Source organism: Rhea pennata, chromosome 1 (assembly GCF_028389875.1).
Source record: "Rhea pennata isolate bPtePen1 chromosome 1, bPtePen1.pri, whole genome shotgun sequence".
Taxonomy (NCBI): Eukaryota; Metazoa; Chordata; class Aves; order Rheiformes; family Rheidae; genus Rhea; species Rhea pennata.
The window spans coordinates 76,366,621-76,385,390 of NC_084663.1; the positions used below are offsets into that span (position 1 = coordinate 76,366,621).

At 37.5% G+C, this 18,770-nt stretch overlaps 1 protein-coding gene across 2 annotated transcripts; it reads left to right on the plus strand.

The window, feature by feature from the left end:
• Positions 1 to 123: 123 nt before the first annotated feature.
• Positions 124 to 18,141, plus strand: SAMM50 (SAMM50 sorting and assembly machinery component). 2 transcript variants are annotated; one of them, XM_062592351.1, is made up of 15 exons: positions 124 to 246; positions 2,271 to 2,381; positions 3,800 to 3,901; positions 4,996 to 5,083; positions 6,117 to 6,223; positions 8,163 to 8,293; positions 8,839 to 8,926; positions 9,471 to 9,599; positions 10,288 to 10,359; positions 11,446 to 11,532; positions 13,973 to 14,043; positions 14,771 to 14,838; positions 15,946 to 16,092; positions 16,992 to 17,133; positions 17,937 to 18,141. In XM_062592351.1, exons 1-15 carry the CDS (start codon positions 226 to 228, stop codon positions 17,980 to 17,982), a joined length of 1,410 nt encoding a protein of 469 aa, XP_062448335.1. In that variant the 5' UTR covers positions 124 to 225; the 3' UTR covers positions 17,983 to 18,141. The 2 variants fall into 2 exon arrangements, with proteins under 2 accessions (XP_062448335.1, XP_062448344.1); XM_062592360.1 differs by lacking the exon at positions 124 to 246 and adding an exon at positions 717 to 918.
• The last annotated feature ends 629 nt before the right edge of the window (positions 18,142 to 18,770 follow it).

The window sequence follows — 18,770 nt, forward strand, 5'->3', positions numbered from 1 at the left end:
CGCTGCGCACGCGTGCGTCGCGCCCTGCTCGGGCAGGCCGGGGGGAGGCGGGACACGCTGCCCCCCGCCCCCGACTACATCCGGGGAACGTGTTTCTTCGGCCCGCCTCTTCCCGCTCCTCCGGCCAATGGGGGCCGGGGCGGGGGCTGTCATGGCCGCCTCCGCGCTGCGGCCTTGAACTTCAGCGGCCTTGCTCGCCTCGCTGCCGCGGCGCGCCGCGCCGCCATGGGCACCGTGCACGCCCGGGTAAGGCCGCCCCGCGCCGCGCGTAGGGGCGCCCCTAGGGCGGCCACCGCCTGCCCGAGGCCGGCCCGGGGCCGCGCCCTCGCCTCCCCTGGGCGACCTTGGAGCCTCGCCGCTCACCCCCAGCCTGTCTCAGAGGCGCCGCGCAGGGGCCGGGCGCCCGCCACCCTGGGGCTGCCGCGCCGCTGCCGGGGAGGTGCGCGGGGCCCGGCCCGGCCCGGCCCGGCCCGGCCCGGCCTGGGGCGCCGTTAGCTGCCGGGCCGCCCCTTCCCGCGGCGGCGGGGGAACCGCGTGAGCGCGGCCGGAGCGCGCTCGGGCGCCGGGGAAGGAGGGTGTTCAGCGCGGAAGCGCCGCGCGGAGGCGGCAGGGCCCCCGCGGCTCGGGCGCGCCGCCCTTCGCTGAGCCGCAGGCAGGGAGTCCCCGGCCGGGTAAGGCCGGGAGGTCTGCGGCGCGGGCCGGGGAGCAGAGCAGCTCCGTGAAGGCCGTCCCGGTGAAAGAGCTGGTGAATTTGGCTTAAGCCGCTTTCCATCCAAAGCGAGCGTGGGAAGCCAACCGAGGGATGCTTAAACCTGCAGTATAGTTAATTCACGCGAGAAAAGCGAGTAGGCGGCCTGTTTGGGAGCGAGGAATGGTCTGGATAGTTTCTCAAGCTGCCAGGTGGAATACCTCTTTTCTGTAAGCTTGTTGAAAGCAAGCAGGCTTTTACGCACGGTATGATTAGGCTGTGGAATATATCGCTTCAGGGCGTTGCCAAGTCTCCAGAACATCTATTATCCTGACCAATTTAACTTCCCTTCCATTTTTTTCTCCTCATATTGTTGGGTTTATATCCATTTATGGAATAAATTGATAATAAAGTATTTGGTGGATGCTGATTGCTTCATGTTTTGTTTGGTGCAGGATAGTAAAGCAATACTGACAGGAAAACCATTCACCTTAACAGCTCTTATGAATGAGGTCTCAGGTTCCTGAAAATTATTTGGAGGCGAACTTATTCTTAACAAATTTTTAAAATATCAGTGTGTATAAGTACTTGAAGGGAGGGTGTCGGGGGACAGAGACAAACTCTTTTCAGTTGTCCTGACAGGACAAGAGGCAATGGGCACAAACTGAACCACAGGAAGTTCCGCCTGAACGTGAGGGGGAATTTCTTCACTGTGAGAGTGACGGAGCCCTGGACCAGGTTGCCCAGGGAGGCTGTGGAGTCTCCTTCTCTGGAGATCTTCAAGGCCTGCCTGGATGCAACCCTGTCTAACATGCTGTAGGTGACCCTGCTTGAGCAGGGGGGTTGGACTAGATGATCTCCAGAGGTCCCTTCCAACCGTACTGATTCTATGATAAAAACATATAAATATATATATAAAGTAACATGCTGAAAACCTTTTTTTCTTCAGTGTTTAATATTCACACACCTCTCTCTCCCCAAAACTAACTGGTGACAACTTGATTTTGGGGTTTGTTTATTTGTTCTTTTAAGAAGGTAGGGTTTGTTTTTAACACTATGAGCATGCCTTAAAAATAAGGTTACTTATAAAAGAAGAAACATTTTTTTAAATTAGAATTACCATTATTTTTTTTCAAATTTTAAGGGAAGGTATTTGTTCTACAGAACCAGGTGAATAGCTAAAGAAATGCATGTTCTTTTGGCTTTGAAATATCTTAGGGAGGCAGCCAATTCTTTACACTTTAAGGCTTCATGAAAGTTAGAGAAACATCTTTCAAGATAATTTTGGTGTGTAGTCCACTTTTGAGTATTCAACTTTACAGCCATGCAGACATATGCATGGTATTTTCAAGAAACCACTAAATGTGAAACCTGTTTAGCTTTCACTAAAACTTTCAGCAGGCATGTGAGTTACAAGTGTATTTGTAATTCCCCTGATTTTAAGTCTTCTTTTTTGATTTTTGTTTTTTTCCCTATGATCTGATGGGTACAGTGTCAGAAACATAGTTTTTTTTACTTTGGAAAAGGTAACTTGCAAATCACATAAAAAGAAAGCTGCATTTAGTATGTTATGTACTTGCAGAGTTTGGAGCCTCTTCCAATGAGTGGACCAGACTTTGGTGCCTTGGGAGAGGAAGCTGAACTGGTTGAAGTTGAACCTGAAGCCAAGCAGGAAATTCTTGAAAACAAAGATGTAAGTACCTGAACAATATCTTGGATTTTTCTTAGCAGAAGTGTCTTCACATCTTTGCATGCTTTTTTTTTTTTTTTTTTTTTTTTTTTTTTTTTTTTTTTTTTTTTTTTTTTTTTTTTTTTTTTTTTTTTTTTTTTATGTAAGGGAACTTTGTAAAGGAAGATTTGAGGTGTGAAAGAAGTAAATTTAGTACGGTACATTTAATCTAGTATTTTCTGTTTATTACTCTTTTTTTCCCTTGTGATAAAAGTTATCACTAAAACTCAGCTACGAGCTATTACACTTGTTTCTAGATGCTGCTTTCTGCTCTCATAAGAGATTTCTGTCCCTGTGATAGTGTATAGTTGCAGGCTATGCATCTGTCCCTCACCTACTAGAATGCAGTGTTAGCCAGGTTAGGGTGAACTGCCACCACATGAATTAGATCATTAAGGTAAATAGTAACTTCAAAGAATGGTAATTTCTTAAACTATTTCACATGCAAGAGCATATTTGTCTTGGCCCGTAATATGTTTGACAATGCTAAAGTGGAGAGATGTCATGTGTTGTCTTAGTTTTTTAAGTAATTTTCCTCTCCCTGATACTGTACAGAGTCATCCCAACTAGAAGCTTGGTAATAAAGCTTTTTTGTTGTTTGTTTGTTTTTAATTTCATTTATTATATATGCATGCCAGTGGATTTTTTTAAGCAATTTACTAGCTTGCTCTTATTCTGCTAGTTACAAATATACAAAACATTTGCAGATTTTTTTTGTCAGAGTAATTATCCTAAAGTTATGTTATACTGAGAAGAGTGGAAAAACAAGTGAAATGTTACTACTACAGTGCATTAGTACCAGCTGAACTGATACTCTGCAGCGATATTTAAGATAAAATGATCCTAAGTGATTATGTGAAAAGAGAAATGATTTTAAGAAAATATAAAGCCTCATAATGCTGTTGATTTTGATGTACATGTTCAACTAAAATGTTCCAACAGTAGTAACAATTTTAATAGAGTTTAAATATGTATAGCTTGTGAATTTTCTGTATGTAGCTGGTGTGAAAAGTGGCTAACTACAACTAGTTATATGTGTTACTTTGTGTCTTATGATCTGAATGTGACTTTAGTGGTGACTGTCCGTATAACTTTCTGACTAAAATCCTGACAGCAATGGTCTGTTACAATCTCTTCTGCTATAATGAGTTTTAGATTTGAAATTAGAGTATCTCTTTTTCAGTACTACTTGTGTTAGAGTTTTCCAGAATTGGGGATAGTACTGGTTTCTGATAACATAGACTGATAGTAATTAAAGCAGGGATTCTTAGTGTGTTTACCTTCACTGGGACAGCAATATTTTTTTTTCTGTGCAGGTTATTTTGGCACCTGTCATTAGATAACAAATTCAATATTTATTTTTAAACATTTGTTATGTTCAGGTGGTGGTTCAGCATGTGCACTTTGATGGACTTGGAAGGACCAAAGATGACATTATCATGTATGAAATCTGTGATGTTTTCAAGGCTAAAAATCTCATTGATGTAAGTGCTGTAGTGAATATCAGACTGACTATTTTAAAAATTCAGATTATGATTTTCTCTTTGTCCCTGCTTTGGGCTGCCTTCCTTTTATGTGGGGCAAACTTGCCAATTTTATGATGATTCTAAACTTGTGATATGGAAGTCAAATAAGAAATACTGACGGATATTATATTTTGAGTTATTCAGCTTAAAGCCATTGAGAGATGACAAACAGTACACTGAGGTATTTTTTCCAGCTTTCCTGTTGCCATTTAAAAAGTTCTGATTAGAGTAGGTGATGCTCAATTTCAGTTAATTTGCTTAAAAAAATTTGATGGAATTCAGCCCAGAGGGCCAGTGACAGTTTCTAACAATGGATCAAAGTATAACTTAGTGTTGTGTACTTGCACAGTTAGGTAGTGAGTCCTCTGGAATTTGACTGCTGAGTAATTTGGGCAGCTTTGATTGGTGCTGCCTTTAATGCAACCAGTGCTTGTCTGTTCTGGGATATTGACCATAATAATTGTATTGTTCTGGCTGTGAAGGTCAATTGTACCATGCAGACCAAGACTTTGGTTTTTTTTATTTACAGAGTATGTGTGTTGTCTCATGCTTTCTGTAACCACCCAATTTATTGTATAATTCAGTAGTTTTATCTCCAGTTGGAGTTGAAAAAAAAAAAAAAAAAAAGTGTGTAAGAGTGTTTGGAATGTGTACATACCTGCTTTTTATTTCTGCCTGTTTGTTCTTAGCGTTGTAAGAACTGCGAAGGAGTCATTCTTTGTAAACCTGTAAATTAGTTTAGGTTTAAGCAGAATAGGATTTTTTTTTCCAAAAAGTATGAGCCCTGTAAATAGGTGTATGAGATTTAAGTTCTGTAAGCCCATAATAGGTTTAAGTATTATAACAGATACAGTGCAAGCGAACAAAAATCAGAAATTGAGGTGGATGCTCTGAGTTTAATCCATTTCTTCATTGATCTGTTTTGAAGGTACACAAATATGTCTTTGTATAAAAAATCTGTGCGTATTGTGTAACTTTGCTGCATGTTAACTGTTTTAACCTAACTATTTTTCAGTAAACTGAAACTCTAAGCTTTTTATCTCAACCTGTAGGTAATGAGAAAATCCCATGAAGCTCGTGAAAAGTTGCTTCGTCTAGGAATCTTTAGACAGGTAGAGGTTCTGATTGATACCTGTCAAGGTGTGTATTGTTACATTAATCCTTGCCTTTTCTACACACATGCTGTATTTCTGTGTTGTAGTTGGACACCTTTCTATGTAAATAACTTACATATTTCTCCCATATACCTTTATATAATTTAGTTTTACTTGTTGATGTGCTGTAAATAAAAATGTACGTCTCTGCATCCATAATACGTAGGAAAAATATTTATTGGTATGTATCTGTGTATATGTTTATCTGTAAGTATTACTCGTATACATACAAGAATGAGTGAACTTCTCACACTAGGATAATTACAGTACATGTGCCTTAATACAAGTTTTCAGAGGCAGGACAAGTCTTTACTTGAGGAAAAGCTTGAAAGTATCTCCTGTACTTCTGTGTGTTACACATCATAACAACTGAGATTGTATCAGCAAATACTAGTGATTGTATAAAGTGTTCGTGATTTTTGTTTTTTTTAAAGGGCTATAAGATACATGGAACAGCTGAGTGTGCTCACGTTGCATAATAAGCCTCAGTCAGTATTTTCAAACTGGTGGGTGCTTTTCAGTTGGAGAAAGAAATGCAGTGCAACTCTGCAGGCTGCTGGTGATGGGATGCTGTCCCAGTTGCTTCAAGTAGGATTAAGTGCCCATGATTGCTGTGCTTCGGAAGGACTGAGTTAACTAAAACTCTCAGGAGACCAGGCAGCTTATGTTGCTCTGCACTTTACTGCAGAGTGTTGGACTGACAGCATTTTTCTTGTTCTGTCTGGAGCACTTTAATTTTTACTTCTTTTAACATTAGAATTTGTGTGAACCTTTGCTTTTAGCAGGCAGGTAACAAACAAATGTTACTAGCTTATAATTAAACTAATGTGTTGATGGTTAAAGCCAGCCATGCTTTGATACTCTTCATGCGTATCTAAACAACATCTTTTCTCAAAACATTTTTCTTTGTAATGTAGACTTTTATTATTGTTCGGTTCCAGCAGTTTTCAAGTAATTCATCTTTTGTTAGCATATTTTTCAAATAGATTTCTAGAGATAACATTTATTTATTTATTTAGGAGATGATGCCCTTCCAAATGGTTTAGATGTAACTTTTGAAGTAACAGAATTGAGAAGACTTACTGGAAGCTATAACACTATGGTTGGCAACAATGAAGGCAGTATGGTATGGATGATTTCAAATAATTATGAAAGCTTTTTGATATTCCTGTCATTTTCATATTTTAAACCTGAGAATGAATTTGGTGATTAAATAAGTGAGGACCTGATCAAAGCCAAATTATTTTCTTGATCCAGCTTTTCTAAGGCTTTGTCAGACCTTTGTCTCTAAAGAAACCTTTGTAATAGCCAGTCTTTTATTCATCAAAAACCCATTTTGAAGTAAGGAAGAATGTTAAAGCTTCAAACTCAATACTCAGTTAATCTTCATAATTGTTAAAATTACTTCAGCTAGACTAGTGAACAGTTTGTCATTAACTTCCATCAGACCTATTTAAGTTGTTTTTCTTCTCATATGGAATGCCATATGTTTGACTTAGAATTGTTTTTGTTATTCTTCGGCTGAAAGATATAGGTTTTCCAGAGCCGTACGTGTTGTGGAACTTGCTTCCATTTGATTCACATTTGTATAGCCAAGGACAATTAAAGATATGTCAGGTAAAACCTTGTGTGAAAAGCATTACCAGATGACAGAAAAGGTAGCACACAGACTGTCGTTTGCGTGTCTCAGCAGAAGAGCTAGCTTAAGTAGATCCTACTTCTACCTGCTCATTCCAGTGTCCATTCTGTTTTCTCGTGTGCACAGTGCAGCAGTACTTGGGAGGAGTAGATAAGCCAGATAGACTCATCCTTTTCTTAGGGGTGTTTTTAACCTGGATCAGATACTGCACAACTCAGGTGATGGTGTTGCATGGGTGCATGGAGAACAGGAATGAAGAAAGTGAGTGAGCCCTGCTTATCCAGCTCTGATGCTGTGTGCAGTGTCCAAGGAACTGTGACTTGAATGAAACCAGTGAGAGATTCTACTTGTTGGTTTTAGTGCATTTGTAAACAGTCTTAAAACTACCTAGCTTCTCTATTTTGTACTCCTCTTTCCCTTTATTTGATTTTCATTTCTGACAGAGAAGTAAAACTTTTTGAATAATAAAAAAGCACGACTTGTACATGTACTAGTTTTGGCAGTAGACATTACGTTTCTGTAAGAATTACAAGAGTTAAATAGATTTCATGTTTATTCTAATCCCTTAAATTCATCTGAAATTTGTTGATGTAATGTTTCATACCAGTAGGCTTTTGGATTAGTAGTTTCTGGTTCGTTGGATAATTGCATGGTAGCCATCGTTCCAAAAACAAATACAGTTGGGTGACTGTGCTTCCAAGAGCTGTTAAGAGAAAGACAGTCAGGATCTGGTACATGGGACTGGCTGTACATATTTGGCAGCTTTTTTACATTCTCCTTAAAAAGAACATGCAACAATAGAACAGCTCTGGTAGAAGCTGTAATGGGGAGAAACATGCTCTATCCTTTCTGCCAAATGTTTGGTATTATCAGGAATTTGTGTCTGAACAGGCAGAAAAGTTTAATTGTAGTTTCTGAAGAATTGTAATGATATGTTATACTGCTGTCAAAACTGACTACAAAAGTATCTTTTTCTTCAAAATGGAAGTACGGGGTGGTGTCTCTGGACGGATAAATTTCCACTGGCTTTTGTTTTTGGTTCTGATGAGCTGTGCCTGCAAGGTAGTTTTTCTCAGTGATCAGTTGGAAAGCCTGCAGTTGCTTTATCATGCCGAAGATTGATGCTCCCAGGCTTCCAAACCAGCTGGGAGAATTTGCTTGAAATAATAACAGTAATGATGATACAATAAGAATGCAGATAAAGTCAGCAAACAGCACTAAAAATTGAATGATGATGCTAACTATAATGTGTGTTATTTTGTGTTTTGCTGCCAGTGCAGAGAGTGCTTATGAAAATCATATTTGGTTATGACTATTTTTTTTAGTGCCTTCATTTTCTCATTCTTAGAGTTGATATCCTCATTTTCAGCATACAGTTATCATGCAAGTTAGCAAACAATATGAAATATTTTCCTATTTTTCCTAGGTACTTGGACTTAAGTTTCCAAATCTCTTTGGGCGTGCTGAAAAGGTAACCTTCCAGTTCTCATATGGAACAAAGGAAACATCATATGGCCTATCATTCTTCAAACCACAACCTGGAAAGTTTGAAAGAAAGTAGGAAATGCACTTTTGAATATTTCTTTTTTAATGAAGGAATAGCAATAGTTTAAAGTGTATCTGTTTTTCAAAACATACATACAAATAGCAAAATACAGTTTGTTTGAAATTTAGGCAAATCTTGCTTTATGCCAACATGTGTTGGGCCCACAGGTTGTGTTTTACAGGTACAAGAATATTTATATTTTAAATTCTGCAGGAACTCTATGCACTTTAGGTGCTGATTATTAAACCAGATGCTTGCTGGCTGATGGTTTATTAGTAGAAACTTGAGCTTCAGCCATAGAAATGGAAATGAAAATGTTAGTGAGAATTTTTCTTGGAAGACTGAAATCTGTAAATTACTCATTTTTTTACTTGATGGAGATTTATTCAAAGTAGCTACTTGTTAAATTTTAAATACATGCAGTAATTTATTTCTTTACTGAAGGCATATTAATCTTAAAGTAATGTAACAGAGCTGGTTCTCTAAGTTTATAAATTAATTTAAAGTTCTGCCTATTTAATTGCACTTTCAAATTGTCAGTGGTGTGGTGTTTCAGTTTTTCAGTTAACCTGTATAAAGTAACTGGGCAGTTCCCGTGGAGCTCTCTTCGTGAAACTGACAGAGGAGTATCAACAGAATTTAATGTAAGTAGCACAAGAGTTCACGGAACGCATACTTCATTTACATTTAATTCAGGTCACAGCTGGCTCTTGCAAATATTTGCTTAATTTTTTTATGATTGGAATACTTGTGCATGAGACAAATGTGTTCTTATTTGAAAGAGGTCAATGAATCTAAGATGACAGATATAATACCTCCTGACCTTTTCCTTAGAATTCAATCATAGTTCAACCTAATATAAATACCAGCCTTCCCCCACCCCCAAACTATTAATGCTTGAAGCATAATTTCAGAAAGTCAGCTGGTTGCCTGGCCCACTGCATCAGCCCAATTCAAGGTATTTTTTGTTTGGGGTAGATTAAGTAGTGTGCACCTGTTCAGAGAGTGAAAGTCTTTGACTGGAGCACAATTAACTTTCACTCTGAAATGAGAAACAATTGATCCAAGTGGTTTGGAAAGAAAAAAACATATTCATGTATAAATAAATTTTAAAAACAAACATTTTGAGGAAAATGTTTATTCTGTAGCAAAATTTTCTTCATATCTTACTCAATTCTTCATTTGTAGTTTCCAGTCTGGAAGACCAACCACACACTGAAGTGGGAGGGTGTGTGGAGAGAGCTTGGCTGTCTTGCCAGAACAGCATCCTTTTCTGTTCGAGAAGAAAGTGGACACTCTCTTAAATCTTCTCTCTCTGTAAGGCTTTTTCCTATCTTCTACAGTGTATATGTTCTTTTGACTAATGTAGTTTAAGAATGATACCAAAGCAGCTTTTTGTCTTACTTGCTTAATAGGTCGTGTATTTTGCTGAAATGTCTTTTGCCTTGTTTGGCCACTCATTCAGGAGGTCAAAAAAGAGTATTTTTTCAAAGCAGACTGTTGCGTATTGATTGGTGCATAGGCTGGTTTGTTCTTTCTGCAGGGCTGCATAAAAGATGCTTCTCTTCTTGTCATTTCAGATCTTTCTGCAGCATCATCTTGTTTTGTAGAAGAGAGAGGCGATCACATTCCCCCTCCCACAGAGTTGCTTTTCTCTTGCTAAATAGTATTTCCTGTAGCATATGTTGGTTGCTTGCCATCTTTAATGTTTATGTCATAAATTCTAGGAGACAATATTTGCAGGTTACTTTCACACAATTGGTGATTCATCCTGGGACATTGTTACTTCTCTATTGCTGTGCATACATGGAAAAAATGTGTAACTATATTTGATGTTGCCTCTAAAGTCAAAGCTGAGTTCGCAAATCCATGCAGCTACACTGGCTTTAGCTGGAGCTGCTGTTGTCTTCTACTGCATGCACAGGTTTTGATAGCAAATAATAGTTTTTCTCTGTGATATTCGGCTGGTATAAGAATCTAAAAATAATTGTTTGATTCTTTTCAGCATGCCATGGTAATTGATTCCCGGAACTCTTCTATCTTGCCAAGACGAGGGGCTTTGCTGAAAATTAATCAGGTAGTATTAAATCACTAATACTATTATTGAATGCTACCTGTATATGTGTTTGAGCAAATCTTATTTTTTCTGGTTAATATTCATGTAAAAGATATCTAAACTTAGAAATTAATCTTAAATTGATTAGGTTGACCAGTAGTTACCTGTTATCTTTACAGTGTGTGTCTTTTAAAATCATAAAAACTTTTCTTCTGGAGGTTAATATTTTCATTTCTATACCATCTGTCAACCAGCAAAACCATAGTTTATCTCATCATCAGTGTTATATTATTTGTTAGATGAAATGCATTATCCCTGACAGTATCCACTCCACACTTCATAGTGGATATTTGTCTCCTGTTTTGTTTCACTACACTGTTAAGTTACCAGACTCAGAAGCTTTGTAAGTAACAGGACCAGAGTCCTACGATTAAAATTGAAAGGCTGATAAAAATAACTCCCAAAGGCACATGCATGTTTCAGTTTGGCACAGAAAATGATTTCTACTTGCGTTATGTTTAGAGCTCTTTGAAAAGCTGGCTTTTCTGCTGTACGGATTAATACTTCAGAAGCACGACTTATGCTGTGCTTCGGAAGTAGGTTGCTCTGAAACATCACGGGGACTGGAGGTGCTGCTGCCTGCGCTCTGTTCCTCTAAGTAGCAGTGAAATATTTCCTTTCTGAGGGAGAAGAGTGATTATAATTCAGAGTTTATTTACCATACTGTTTGTTATATGCTGCCTTTAACACTGTCACTTGTAACTTTTAGCTTGCTTTGATTTAATGCAGTTGGCTTCTAGATAAATATAGCGAGAAATTTGATATTGGATCCTGAATATTTCAGTTCTGTTCTGTTGTGCCCTCACTTAAAAAACGGTTCAGAAAGTGACGGTCTTGTTTAATATTTGGTGGAGAGAAATTGTACCTACTACTCTTTGGGGCATGCATGCTGCTTTATTGGTCTGAAATTCAGTTGTCTCTCCATACTGATGTTTCTGTGTTTCTTAACAGAAAAAAAAATGCTAATGATGATGCAGACTTGCTGAATCTTGTGAGGGAAGAAACATGTAATATCTGTTACAGCTTTTGTAATTTCTGTCTATGCAGGAGTTGGCTGGCTATACAGGTGGAGATGTGAGCTTTCTAAAAGAGGATTTTGAATTTCAGTTGAATAAGCAACTTCTGTGGGATTCGGTAATTATTTTAAACAATGTTTTGGTAGTTGTGAGTTAACAAATGAGGTTATCAAAATGTCTATGATGAATTTTCGCTGTGGATTAGAACAAAAAAATCGTGGAAGAGAAGCTGGATAATATAGCTGTCTTGATTTGTTTTTGGAAGTGAGATGGTCTTTTTTTTTTTCTTTTAACTTCCTACTCTGTACAGTTGGTTGAAAAGTGGTTATCTTGGAGAGAAGAACTTGTCTGACACTTAACAATAGGAACTATTTTCCTTTTGGAAGAAGTTAGTCATGTCTGTCTTTTGTGATCTTTCTTAATGTATTTTTGAAAAACTTGCTACATCCTCTGTTATGTTTCTTTCATCTGATTATGAGTATTTTGGCCAACTTGGCTTTAGTTATCTTTTCTTCTATCCTTGTAAATGACCAATATGATTCCTAATTTTCGAATCATACAATATAGTATGTGGAAATGACTACTTGTTGGGAAAGTTGATTTTGCTACAACAATAAGCTTGCACTGCCACACTTCATATTTGTGCACAATTAACAATTTAAGTTCAAATGAGAAAGACTTATAATAGTGTCAGGTTTGCGTGAGGCCACAGAGCATGTTGCAGATTTTATCGTGTATCTATGTTAGCATTTTGATTTTGAGTTGTGCAATTTTGAAGCAAATTCCAGTGTCATCCTCATTTACAAAACGTTGATTTAGTTGGCAGAACAGTTCTGGTGTATGCCAACAAGATTTCTTTCAGAGGAAACAACACTGGAAAACTTCACTCCCAAGTTTGTGCGTATAGTGCTCCAGCTTCTCGTGGAACATGAAGGTCCTAAATTTCAGGCAGCTTTGACAGTACAGATATAGCATAGGTGAAAATAGGTGTCTTCCTGCCTTCATAATAAGAATTTCACTGTGTCCTAGAAATATTTCTGTCTAAATTCAGGAAAAAAATACTTCGTTGTGTAGATACGATGCAGTATGTTCTTGTCCCATAGCTGAATGGGAAGTAAAACACCAACTTCTATTATGAAGGTTTAAAAATTGAAGGTTGCAATTATTTACACCTCAGTATATATATATATGTAAAAAAAAAAAGAGTAAAAGATTCCTCTTGCCAGTTGCCTAAGAGCTAATGGATTAGTGAAGAAATTTTGGGAGACTGGAAGCATGTTAGTGTTATATCAGCAGTACTATTGAAAAAACTTGAAGCTGGTTCTATAGTTCAAGTATTAACTAACTGATTGATGTTGTAAGGATCTGTTGTTCTGCTATTTCTTGGTTGTATTATGGTAACACTTAGTGCAATAAAGTTCCTGGGTTTGATCTGTGAGGCCAACATACAAGGGCGTTTTAGGACCATTTGCTATACTCCTCTCCGATTACATGATTATATTTGCACCTTTCATGCGATGGAAGAAAAGGCATTGCTTGTTAAGTGTACTTCCAGTTGTCTTTATATATATATATTTCCTGAGTTTTAGTTGAGAAAGACAGCACAAATCTCCTATGAAGTAATTTAATGGCTGCACAAAGAGGACACTGTTCCTTTTCCTTCCCATGACAGTTAATGTGGCTACGTTGTGAGTGGAAGTGGAGCATATCTCATCCCATAGCATACATAATTTTATGATCCATTGTTCATGTGCATAGACTTGCACGCAACTGGCTTTTGCATATGTACTGTCGCGTGACCAGATACACATGTACTGCATGATGAACTTGCATCTGATCATGACAGGGGAAGCATCTGGGGACTTTCAGGACAGAGGGTAGCAGGAGCGTGCTGCACACTAGAAAGTTATTCAACATTTTAGCCTAGCTATTAACAATAGATCTTGGCGTTTGACAGCAATACTTCTACTTCATACACAGGCAGCAGGCAAATGATTAAATGTATTTATTACCATGGTTTGCTCCTGAAAATAACCGTATAGCTAAGCAGTAATGATACTTACATTCTTGATATCAGTATAGTGTGTTACAGAACATAGATGTTTTCTTTAAAGTATAAGGCAAATTTACAGACAGATTACAGTTACAATTTTGGTAGCTACTTGCTGTACATAGCTTCCTGGGGGTTTAAAGTTGCCGGTAATAATTTATGTCAGTAGGTTTTGGTTTATTCCAAGTCCTAAATCTGTGAGAAACAAGAAGCTGGATCACTATTCCTTTTAGACACTGTGAAAGTAGCACTAGGTCTAAAAGTGATGTGTTGCCTTTTTCAAGATGCAGCGCTGCATAGTATAGAAAGAGGGCAGCAATGATCAAGAGTTCCCGGAAAATAAAATTACTGAAGTTGTGGTATCTGCATATATACTGTGATCATCTGTAACTTTGTTAGACTAATGGGACTTCTGCCTCTTACTGAGCAATAGAATTTTACTAATACTGTTTTTAGGGAATTTCAGTAATACATATTAGTAAGCAACTCTTCCTTTTTCCCTCCAAAGGTTTTTTCAGTGTCTCTTTGGGGTGGAATGCTGGTTCCTATTGGAGACAAACCATCTAGTATAGCTGATAGGCAAGTAACCTACTTAAATTTTTTGGTTTTGGTGTTTTTAAACAGTTTCTTAATTGTTTTCAGTCAACCCAGGTAATGTACATAGGAAACTCCAGTAGAAGAGAGAAACAGGAGAAGCAGTTCTGTTTTTGAGGAGAAAAAAATAAATATCTAGTTAACTTCAATTCCATATAAATACTTAGGCATGCTTTTGATTTTCAAAGGTATATTTTGCTATGTAGTAGCAGTGCCTTCAAATATATATCATTGTATCTTCAAAATTTCACATCAGGTATAGATAATGCTGTACAGACAGGAAGAGTTTTTAGAAGTAAAGTTGTCTTTTATCTAAGATGAATTTGCTTTTAGCAAATTTTGTACTCTTAATACTTTTGATTAAAGATCACTAGCAGAAAATATGCAGACTTAAATTTATTCACCAAAAATACCAAGTGTTAATTGTGTTAGCCGCACCTGTGATGGCACAAAGGGACTGAGAAACCTTGTAACTTGGTCTTTGTAAGTGAGGTTTACTAATTTTGTGGTTTTAATACTTTACTTTGAAATTTATCTCAATTGCATCAGGATTTAATTTAATGAAATACAACAATTTTTATATAAATGCCCTTTACTAAACTTGTAATGAAGATGCTTGTAATTCTGAAAAGTGATATTGAAGTATTGCTAGATATTTTCAAATACTTTCTTTCAAATAAACCACTAAATTAAATTTGACTGTATTCACTAGGTTTTACCTTGGTGGACCAACAAGTGTGCGTGGATTCAGTATGTACAGCATTGGACCCCAGAGTGAAGGTCTGAAACTTTGATACAAACTAACATTCACAATATTGTTGGAGAAGTGGGATTTAAAAGACTCACATTCTGTGTTTAAGCTTTCTATAGCTTTAAAATAGTTGTTCACTTTCTGCACTTTGAATTGTAGAAGTGTTATCTGTATTTGATCTGTTGCTATATTATTAGTTCACAATGAAATAAAGCCCAGTAGTTCTTAGTTAGGTCCTAAGCTACTTTTGTAAACAAAGCATTTGTTCAGACTTGCATAGCTTACTGTATCTCTATTCATTTTGTATTAATCTTGGACCCTTCATGTATACAAGAATACATATAATTTTCTAATGCCTTTTTAAAAGGAATTTCATGAGTGCATGGCTCTTATTTTAGTAAGTTGAAGGCGAGCCAGAGCTCCTCCTCTTCCAGTAACTCCATTTCTTTTACTTTTTTGAGACTGGAGCTTCTAAAACTACCTTTTTGTCTTCAGATTGGCTTATGATCTTTGACAGGAATGACCAGGTTTCGGACTTCTAGTATGTTACATTGGCTTTTAGTAAACAACCTTCAAGCTTAAAAAGTTCCCCAGAGATGGCTATAGGAACAGTTATATCAAACCTCTTTGATACAGTGTGTGCTCTGTTAGCTTAGGGAAAAAGTAATATGATCTGTAAAGGCAGTTTAAGAGACAGGAGCTTACTTAGTTCTTTTCATTATTACGCTGCTGAAGTTTTCTTTATATGCTGAAGTTCTCATTATTCTGCTGCGGTTACCATGCATGCGGTTACAGTTGCTTAACTGTTATCAATTTCCATTCTTTAAAACTAGGGCAAATGTTCCAAAGGTGTTCAGGAGGTAGTCTCTGATGAACCATCAAGAGGTGCATGCCTCAGATTGTTTAGGTGGAAGGCATCAAGGAAAAGGGGCAAGTCGCTGAGAAGTTGTAAAGAATTGTACAAGTGCTAATTTCTAGTTGATAGTGGTGAGGCTGGAGAGAGCTAGAACAAGAGTTGCAATAGGGTAGCAGTGCAGTGTAAAACAACTTAAGGATTCATTCTTGCATCCTTAACAAGAGATTCTGTTTATATACACCAGAGTAAATGCTTTGCTTCCAACATTTTCCCTAAATAGGCGATTACTTGGGAGGAGAAGCCTACTGGGCTGGAGGCTTGCATCTATACACCCCTCTCCCTTTCCGGCCAGGCCGGGGAGGGTTTGGAGACCTTTTCCGAACGCATTTCTTCCTCAATGCTGGAAACCTCTGCAATCTTAACTATGGTAAGACTCCATAGAATTGTATGCAGCAGGATCTGGTTATCCAAATATAAAAAAGTAAATAGCAGAAGAGAGCTGTTGTGTCTGTTTCCTCTAAATCAATTTCTTTACTACATATATTTCAGTGGCCATTAAAAGGCTGTTGCTGTTAACCTGTCTGTACAGCAGATTGCTGGTTACAGTGGTAATTTTATTAGCTCACTACATAAATTCTAGCACAATATGTAGAAAAGACAGCTAGAATACCAATTGTAGCATCCCTGATGGGGAGTTGTTAACAGAGCATTGTGATAGCTAGTTAAGGCCTGCTATCTTAGACTGTTCTGGAGGACGGCTGTAAGATTCATATGTTTTTTGGGATAGACTAAATAAAAAGCAGGGACATTATAATGTAGATAAGGGTGTAGTAGCTTATGGAATCTTCTTTTTCCATCCCTCAAATTTTTTCTCCAAGATATATTTGAGTATATTAATATTCTATTTTTCAATGTCAGTTTAATCAGTTTTGAGATATAGTGATATTTGATGTCTGCCTTTCTTCATAGAAAGGAGACTGCATCTATATGGAAGGGATATACTTTATACACAATCGAAAAGCAGATGAATCTGCTTTTAAATTTGACTTGCTGAAGGTTTTTAATTATATCTTCAGTATCCGTTTCCAGAATCATGCAAATAGGCACCCCATGGTGGGAAATGAAGATTAACCAGCAATCCAACCAGAGTCTCAGATACTTTGAATTTGAGATACTTGGTATTTGTGGGAGTTGTTGAATAATAAAGTTTCGAATCTTTGCAGTCGATACTCCTAAGTAATGTCTTGTAACTCTAAAAATCTAGTTAGCCTTTGGACACCTTGACAACCTACTTTGATTCCTGTTCTCTTGCTCTTCTGTTTTCAGGTGATGGTCCCAGAGCTCACCTACAGAAGTTGGCGGAGTATATTCGGTGGTCTTACGGTGCCGGAATAGTGCTCCGTCTAGGAAACATTGCTAGATTAGAACTTAATTATTGTTTCCCCATGGGAGTACAGTCTGGTGACAGGTTTGTTTTTTACAGCTGCTTTTTTAATAGTAACTAGTTTTAAAGGTTCCTGCACTTTACTTGCTTTTGGCAGAGAGATCTGCTGTCTCTTAGTTTTGTTTATGCAATGCTAGTTTATTCTTTAAAGACTTTTCAGTACTTGACTGGCCATGTTGGTTTCACAGTGCTGCTTAGTTTAAGACTGTTTATATCTCAGGTTTCAAAGTTCACTGAACTTGAGATCAGCTGTTGAAATGTATGAATAGCTGTGTAGCAGGTTTTTACTTCTTTAGGGGAAATGAACACTCAGCTCATGGGGTTTTCCTAAGCCTTCTAAAAACAAATAATTGGATAAATACCAAGTTTAATGTCTTTGCTTGAAAAAGGCATAGAAGTTGAAGTATAGATAAAGAGGAAAGGAGAATAAATTAAATTGTTAGCAACTAATTAGCCTACACTAAGCAAATAGTATATAATAGAAAAGCTTCTGGAAGCCTGTTTTTGCCTGTGAAGTATTGTAAAAACTGTGTGAGATGCTCTGTATTTTGTACAGGAGTCAGATCCTGTTTCTGCTTGTCATCTATGTGAAATGTGAATGAATAATAGCAATTTGAAAATTAGGGGCTTTATTTTGCAAATGTAAAAAAACCAACTCCATATAGATGACAGATTGGCAGAGCAGTCATTTAACAACGCTTACGTCAGCTGAAAGTTGAATTGTAACTTTCCAGATACTGAAAAACTTGGGGACAGGGAGAGTTAGCTTCAGTTTTATCAGTACCTTGTGTGTCATTAATATTGTCTGCTTTTTTGTTTCTTTTCAGGATATGTGATGGTGTTCAGTTTGGAGCAGGAATCAGATTTCTATAATACAGAGATGTTTTACATCAGTATATGAAACTGAAGTTATGAAATCAAGAATATAATGTAGTTCAATGCAGTCTAAATTTTTTCTTCAAATATAAAGATACATGTGAGTGATTTACCTCAGACTTCACAGGAAACTGCATTAAAGAACTATGCTCCAAAGATGCATTGTACTTCTGATTTTTATTAAAGACATGCGAATGTTCATAGGATTTTAGCTATTTTAACTTTTACTGATTGGTTGTTACTTAAAATGTTAGATAAGTGTATTGGAAATTGGGTCGTGGATACATTTCACAGGATTATAACTGTCATTGGCCTGCAAAGCCTCTGCTCTTCCAACTGCAAGTCTCAAGTGCAGGGATGACTGAGTGTGAGTATGCCTTGAGTAGAAATTAAGAGAGAACTTCTCCATTAACAACTTCTGTGAAGTAATGACCTTGAGAAATTTGCTAGGCATCACAAAGAATTTGATACAAAAGTAATTATTATAACTGAAGGAAATATTCTGATAAAATATATTTACTATTATAAAGTCACCTATATTGGAAGAAAGCTTCTACAAATCTGAATTGCTATTGTAAAAGTTAAGTCCAGCTGTCTAGCACATTAAATACTACAATTAAAGAATACCGTTGAAATTTTCTGGGCTCTCAACTTTGAGACAGTTTTGAATCTTTTAATTGTCTCAGTCAGGCAGTTGATTTGGGTCTTGCCAATTGGATCTTTTTGTAGCAGTTGCAAAAAGTGGTGTCTAGATGTGATCACATGATACTAACTTGTGTGCTTTT

Bases quoted from the DNA above. Each gene is read 5' to 3' on its own strand.
- SAMM50 (XM_062592351.1), top strand. From the start codon at position 226: ATGGGCACCGTGCACGCCCGG. The intron at 3,902-4,995 runs GTAAGTGCTGTA...CTCAACCTGTAG, and splicing joins AGGCTAAAAATCTCATTGAT to GTAATGAGAAAATCCCATGA. The intron at 9,600-10,287 runs GTAAGGCTTTTT...GATTCTTTTCAG, and splicing joins CTCTTAAATCTTCTCTCTCT to CATGCCATGGTAATTGATTC.